Raw genomic sequence first — 7,500 nt, forward strand, 5'->3', positions numbered from 1 at the left:
TTAGATGCCTCCGCGCCCCGGCAGGGGGGCTTACGCCCCACTTTGAGAAACACTGACTTAACAAATGTTGTGTACAGCAGCAATTCTATACAATTGGGGGGCCTTGTTAGGGCCCTTGGAAATGGCCTAGTCTGCCGATTAGTAAAACCAGTTCTGGTTGTGTACAATACATTTATGAGCAACAGTGTGCACATTTTTCCTCTTTTTCTTTATGTTTACCTTTGATCCGGCGTCTGTTTGATTGGATGTGCATGCATTCTAAACACAACTTCTGCACACTACGTTACGTTTGGCCCGCAACCACATATCCCTGATAATAACAGATACTTCGCAGTTGATTGTAGATAGTTGCAGTGTTAATTCAACACTAAGATAGTAGGTACAACAAAGTGATTATTACATTTGACTCTCTGGGTATTGCGTTAACACAGGGGTCAGGAACCTTTTTGGTGGAGAGAGCCATAAATGCCAAATTTAAAAAAAAAGAACATTTCACGAGAGCCATACCATTTTAAAAACACTGAATACAATTAAAAGCATGTATTTCAATTAAGCCCAACAATCTTACAGTGTACTGCCAAGTTATTGCTTTAATTGATAACATGTAAGTAACTTAGAGAGTTGCCAATTGTCAACTTCATTATGGCGAGGGTCTGGGAGTTCTCCCCCCGAAAATTTTGTATTTTTCCTGCATTTTAACGTCCCATGTCCCATTTCAAATCAATATGGAACCTGTACTTTTATTTATAAATATAGGACCACTCCATATTTCAAGGGATGGTTGGCAACCCCAGATAAATAAGAGCCATATACAGTTCCCAAAAGAGCCACATGTGGCTCTAGAGCCATAGGTTCCTGACCCCTGCGTTAACAGTACAAAATATATCATGTAGGGTGTCTTTCATTTCTTTCTTTCTTTCTTTCTTTCTTTCTTTCTTTCTTTCTTTCTTTCTTTCTTTCTTTCTTTCTTTCTTTCTTTCTTTCTTTCTTTCTTTTAACCCCTTTACTGTATGTGATAGGTCAGTGAAGAGATGATAGGAAACAAGGGGGACAAAGTGATGCATTTTGGGAAAAGATCTCACCTATAGATTCAAGCCTTCTGCCAGGTTGGCTTCCTGGGTTCCCATGAGCACTGGCTCATTTATGGTGTGTGTACCCTCACCGCTAATAGGCCCACCACCACAAAACCACCCTTATCTGTAGAACCAACTATGTAGGCCTACATGACATTTCTGCAGAATTTCGTGGGTAAGGTGAGCTTTCTCGATTGGTGAGAAATAGGAAATGACTTATTATGATACACCCATTTTCACTTCTTGTCTCCTGCAAAGGGGGGAGGGGGTGGGGAGCTGCTTTATGCCCTAGATGTGTAGCCTGATTATCATCGACTTTCAAATCTCTTTGAGTCTTGGTCTGACCAAGAGCATAGCAATTAACATATCCCAAAGAGCATGGTTGACCCCCCTCCCTTGGTTTGCTAATGGTTGCTTGCTTCCCGGCAAAGTGGGAGAAGTTCCCAATTTTTCGGGAGCTCAGAAAGTACTTGTATTGCTCTTGACCTGACTAGTAGCAACGCTGAAGGTGTTGCGCTACTAGAGGGCGCGGCCTAGCTACTAAATGTGTATGTACACAGTAAAAAAATGCAGTAGTAGCTCAACAATTAGGGAGTCAATTTAACATCCTCTAGATTGGTCCTTTATACTCTCTAAGTGTTGACTTGACACCGCATTGTTTACTGTGTATGTCACAATAAGCAAATTCCCAACTGTGTATGCGTATTTGTACAAATGGACACAGATGAGTATGCCTGTATCATTGTATAGTCTGCACACGAGTATGTCTGTTATTAGGCACAAATGCACCGATGAGTATGTGTTGTTAAAGGCAGAGATGTGTGTCTGACGATGGGGAGACATATGAATACTTGTATATTTTCGTCTGTGAGAGAGAGAGCTCAGACTGCAGGCTTACAAATGGTCACTAGAGGAGGCTGTGTACTAGTCATGCTCTTTGTCATACACATACACACACGCAGACGTGCGCGCGAACACACACACACACACACACACACACACACACACACACACACACACACACACACACACACACACACACACACACACACACACACACACACACACACACACACACACACACACACTTTATACTGTTATATTATTTTCTTGCTTAATATGTGCCGTGTCAATTTCTGTAAACTTTTCCCCACAAGAAAATTGAACTATTTTATTTCATAGTGCTTTGAAGCTACTAATAACAATAATTTTCTGTTCTCTGGGGTCGGGGCAAATTACCACTCCATTCTAGAAATGGAAATGGGAGACATCTCAGTGATGAAAATTGCATAGGGTGGTGCAATTTCCTTTGACAAAAAGTCATTGCCACTGGTGGAGAGAGTAATAGAAGGTTACAGTGATTGGTTGTGTGTGTGTGTGTTTCTGGCTGATTTCAACTTTCGACAGTTTTGTTTTAATTATGCAATAACATGAACTAAACTGAATTGCACTGCACCTACAGGTGCTTGGAAGGACCCCAAGTTTTTTCTGAAAGGTTCCTCAGGGAACCTTTAGGGATTCCTCCACAGTGGCAAAGTGAGGAACCCCTAAATGTTCTTTGAGGAACCCTTTGATTGCCAATGTGGAAGAGCCCTTTAGGGTTCTCTGAGGACCCTTTGGGATTCTTCCAAGAACATTTATGTTCTTCAGATAACCACCTGAGGGTATTTGAGGAACCTTATATTCTTTACAGTGTGGACAGAGAATGAGTTGACTGGAGCTGTGTTGAACTTCAGATTTCCACACCCAATTGTGCAGGCTATTAAAATCTCATTTTTGTCAACACAGTCCAAAATGCCATCAGTAATGATTTGGTGTGGCAGAGCCTACTAAGTTTGAAATGTACACAGCTATGGACAGCCAAGTAAATGATTGGACAGAAGTACAGTGCAGATCACACATCTGAACACCACCATTGCTAATCAGTACCCTGTCCTCCATCCCACCCTCCCTCCTCCTCCATCGACCCCCCTTTTTATGTCCTCTTCTCTCTGTGTGTGTTGTATCTCCGTAGGAAAAACCCTTACCTGAAGTGAAGCCAGAGGTGAAAGAGAAGGTCAAAGCCAAGGTGAAGGTAGCAGTGGAAGGGGAGGTGCCGGCGGAGGGAGAGGGAGTCGAGAAGGGGTCGCAGGAGGATGTGGCGGAGGAGGGCGTCGCGGAGGAGACCCGCACCGAACGCATCAAGCGCAGTGGCATGCAACGCATGGAGAACATCAAGAAGGCCTTCAGCAAGGAGAACATGGAAAAGACCAAGCTGAAAACCAAGGAGAACCTTGAGAAGACCCGGCAACGAACGAAGGAGAACCTGGAGAAGACCCGGCAGCGGACCCGCGACAACATCGACAAGACCCGCCACAACATGGAGACCAAGATGGCCAAGCTGGGCACGGAGCGCAAGGAGAAGCTGCGTGTCTCGCGCGACAAGCTCAAGAAGTCGCTGAAGACCCGACCCAAGAACGCCACGTACCGCGTGCCACCCTTCACCTTCCACGTGAAGAAGATCCGCGAGGGCCAGATGGTTGGGGAGGTGGACCATGACCTGGAGGTGGAGGAGGTGTTGGAGGTGGAGAAGGAGAAGACGAAGAAGAAGCCAAGCATGAAAAACGTGGTCGTCGGTGGCCTGGAGGAGGTGGAGATGGATGACCATGACCTGGAGGTGGGGGCGGAGGAAGGGGTGCTGGTCAACCTGGACAGCCCAGAGATGGAGGCCGTGCTGGAGGTGGTCGACTCCTCGAAGTTGGTCTTGGTCGAAGAAGACGTGGAGGTGAATGTGCCAATAATAAAATGCAAAAAATAGAGAAGAAGATAATGGAAGAGGAAGCAGGTCCATTTTAATATTGTAAAATTGGAAAAGTGTATATTTGAAGATGTCTACACTTTGAAGGAAGCCCAACAGGAGGCAAGATGGTTCGTTGAAAGGATGAAATGAGTGAACTAACACTGATGATCGAAGGCCTGGATGAAGGATGATGAACTCGTACACTGTTGCCAAAGAATGTTGTTTGTCATTTTTTTCTTTCTGTGTTTTCTGTGTTGTTGTTTTCACTTTTCTTTTTAATCAGAATCAGAACTGAAACGCAGTGAACCAATGGCTGCCACTGACACGTCAGATGTATGTTTGGGTTTTAGAATTCAGCGCTTGTAGTTCTATTTTAAAATGGATTGATTTGTTGTCCATTTAATTTAACAAATTGAGTCTTCTTGGCATGTCTGGGAGTGGTTTGTTTATGGAGTGTGGATGTTATCACCACTGAGTGTTGCCTGAAGGTGAAAAGAGGAGGAGGAGGAGGAGGAGATGGGAGTTTCACAGCGTGTGTGTATTACCGTAAGACAGGAAGCAAGCAAGAGGAATGAGACAGCAAAGGGGTTTCTCCAACTTGATTATGTCACCAAAAAAGTTTCGACGTAACAAAAAATAGGACACATTTGTGTATATCCCAAAACAAGATGTTCCCTCCCCTCCATCTTTCTCCCTTATGCTCTTCTCCAGCCTTCTGTCCATGTTTGTACAACCAACCCTTCCCCCCTACTGAAGTCTCACTGTTCTGTCTATAGGCATCTATAATTGACTAATGTATGTTCATGCTCGTGTCTGCCATGTTTTGAAGAGAGCGGCAGCCAAAATTAAAATGGTGGTTCAATACGATGTGATGTTTTATGAGGCAGGGTAATGCTTAGACATGAGATGGTGTGATATGAAAGAGAACCTTGAAATGGACAGCTTTACGCTTGAGTACAGATAACGTATGTACAGACATGTAAAATCAAGTCAATTACAAGGTGTTTCAATCTGCGACGGCAACCAATCACATAGATTTAAAAACGTAATGAGTTTCTTTAATCGGAGCATAAGCTACGCTGCAATCTAAGGTTCATTGAGAATATATTGTCTGTTTTAGATGAAAGTCACTACCTATAATCATTTTGTGACAATGTGTGTATGTTTTATAAAGTCAACACTGAACTCATAATAACTAAATGTAAAAAAAAAAGTTTATAAAAAAGAGATGAGATTCTGCTGTAACAGAATATTAAATGACTACCAGTGTGTCAAGTCGTGTCATTTTCTTTCTCTCTTTTGTACTGTGCAGTAATGAGAGGGATAAAATATTCAACGTTGGTCTTGGAAAATTCCATTCATTGTTGTGTGAGGAATGCTGGACCACAGTAACTGTGGACCCTCCAAGAAAACCATTTTGAGATTATTGACATTTGGACACATTATCCGTAGCTACAGCTTCCTCTCCAAAAAAAAAGAAAAAGAAAAAATCCCCTTCCACTACCCATGTAATACAGCTGGCTGCAACTGTTACTTTCGATAATAATTTATAGTACATTTCACCTAATTATTGGAATTGGCCTGCATGATGATAATGCCTACACATGCAAAATCGGGACGCAGTGAAACGCTGACTAACCACAAACATATACATACACCCCCACACCAGTGGAAGTCCCAGGTCGCAATGCAGCGTTATCTGAGTTTTAAAAAAAAGGTAATGCTTTACGGTACAGTTACTGTGTACTTTCTGTGTAGCAACAGGGTAACAGAGAGACGTTACATGGTATCTAGCAGGTAAAAGGGGATAATTACAAAGTTAATACCATGTTATACACATATCTCCAGAATTATTATGAAACTACTGGGTATTTTCTAACCATCTAATCATCAAACTTCTCTCTGTTACCCTGTTGTTACCCCATTAATGGTATTTACTTTGTAATTACCCCCTTTTTACCCTTTAGATACCATGTAACTTCTCTCTGTTACCCTGTTGTTGTTACACAGAAAGTACACAGTAATTACATATGGTAACTGTACCGTAAAGTAAAGCGTTACAAAAAAAAAAAACGATCGACTCACTGGTTCAGTTGGTGGGTGGCTGATGTACAGTGGGGCCCATTTGATGGTAATGCACAGGAATGGACTGGGGGAGAGAAAGGGCCCGGGCACTTTTGGCTTAAAGTTATTAGTGGCGTAAAACTGACTCACCGATGGGCCCCGCACCCTCATGAGCCCCTATTTTCAGATATGTAAAAAAAAAATGAAAAACATTTATTTTAAACGTTTCTGAAAATAGGGGCCCACAAGGCTTCTGGGCCCACCGGGAAATGCCCTGTATGCCAGATGGCCAGTCCAGCCCTGGTAATGCAGTAGTGGCAGTAAGTAAATGTGCTCCCTCTTTTTCACCGTCCCGACCAACCACACGAGAGATGCTGATATTAAATTGCAATATTGGAATGAAACTCAGCCCTGGTCTGAAGTTATTGATCATGTAACCAAACGAGTGCCACTGCAGGAATGAATCACACACACACACACACACACACACACACACACACACACACACACACACACACACACACACACACACACACACACACACACACACACACACACACACACACACACACACACACACACACACACACGGGCACACACACGGGCACACACACAAGGGCAGACAAAAAGAAAAAAAAAACACACACAGATGGGGGGAAAAGTACTCACTAAAGGAGTTTGGGAATGGGGTGTGATGGGATATTGAAATGAAAGGAAGGAATGATAGAGAAGTGGAGAGAGAGAGAGAGAGAGAGAGAGAGAGAGAGAGAGAGAGAGAGAGAGAGAGAAAGACAGAGCGGGGCAGAGAGTGTGAGAAGAAGGAAAGGAAAAGTGTGTGCACATGGCAAATTGTTCAGCAGGCGACGTAAACAGCTGGTGGAGTAGTCATGGCATGGGGATTGATTCCATTCCAATTGGGCCCTCACAACCTCCCAAGGCCCTGCCATTACTCCTGCGTGCAGACCTACCAATCAAGCCGATCCAATTAAACAGAGCTCACGCTCGACAGATGAGAACTGCCGCGCGGGCAGCGCAAATATTAGAGCAAGGTGGGAGCCGCACACGGAATGACAAACAGTGGAACGGAGAGAAGTTGTTATCCGAGAGAAAGCTCAAGAGACGAATGACTGCAACAGACGGTGACTGTGAAAGCTGCTCCTTCAAGGATGATTAAGGCAGTGTGACGCTGAGAGCAAACGCAAAACAGGAAAAAGAAGATTATTCACACTCTGATGTGTTATGCATACTGGTCACTGTAGGTTATTTGGAAGACCTGTAAAATATGGCATTATAATGGGTCAGTGGTTCCCAAACTTTTTCTGCTGGGACCCCCATTTTGGACCCACCTCCCATTTTACAAACATTTTTTGTTCTTTAATAATGCTTAATTTCATTGTGGCAATCACAGAAAAAAAGTTAAGTCATTTATTAACAATGCATGTGAATACTATTAGTAACATAAAGTGTATGATATATTTAAGACATTTTCATACAATGTTATATGAAAACAATGTATATCTTCAAGGTTTTATGTTAACAGTCTGTTCTCTTCGTGACCCCCCCTGTGGTTCCATAGCGACGGCC

The 7,500-nt window shown here is 43.2% G+C and overlaps 1 protein-coding gene across 1 annotated transcript in view; it reads left to right on the forward strand.

The window, feature by feature from the left end:
- cavin1a (caveolae associated protein 1a) overlaps positions 1-5,127 on the forward strand; it is a 31,383-nt gene extending 26,256 nt beyond the window's left edge. Inside the window, exon 2 of the mRNA XM_063185003.1 lies at positions 3,088-5,127. Within this exon, the coding sequence (XP_063041073.1) occupies positions 3,088-3,870 (783 nt within the window). The 3' untranslated portion in view covers positions 3,871-5,127. The remainder of the gene's footprint in view (positions 1-3,087) is intronic.
- Positions 5,128-7,500: the final 2,373 nt, after the last annotated feature.

Source organism: Engraulis encrasicolus, chromosome 2, assembly GCF_034702125.1.
Source record: "Engraulis encrasicolus isolate BLACKSEA-1 chromosome 2, IST_EnEncr_1.0, whole genome shotgun sequence".
NCBI classification, from domain to species: Eukaryota; Metazoa; Chordata; class Actinopteri; order Clupeiformes; family Engraulidae; genus Engraulis; species Engraulis encrasicolus.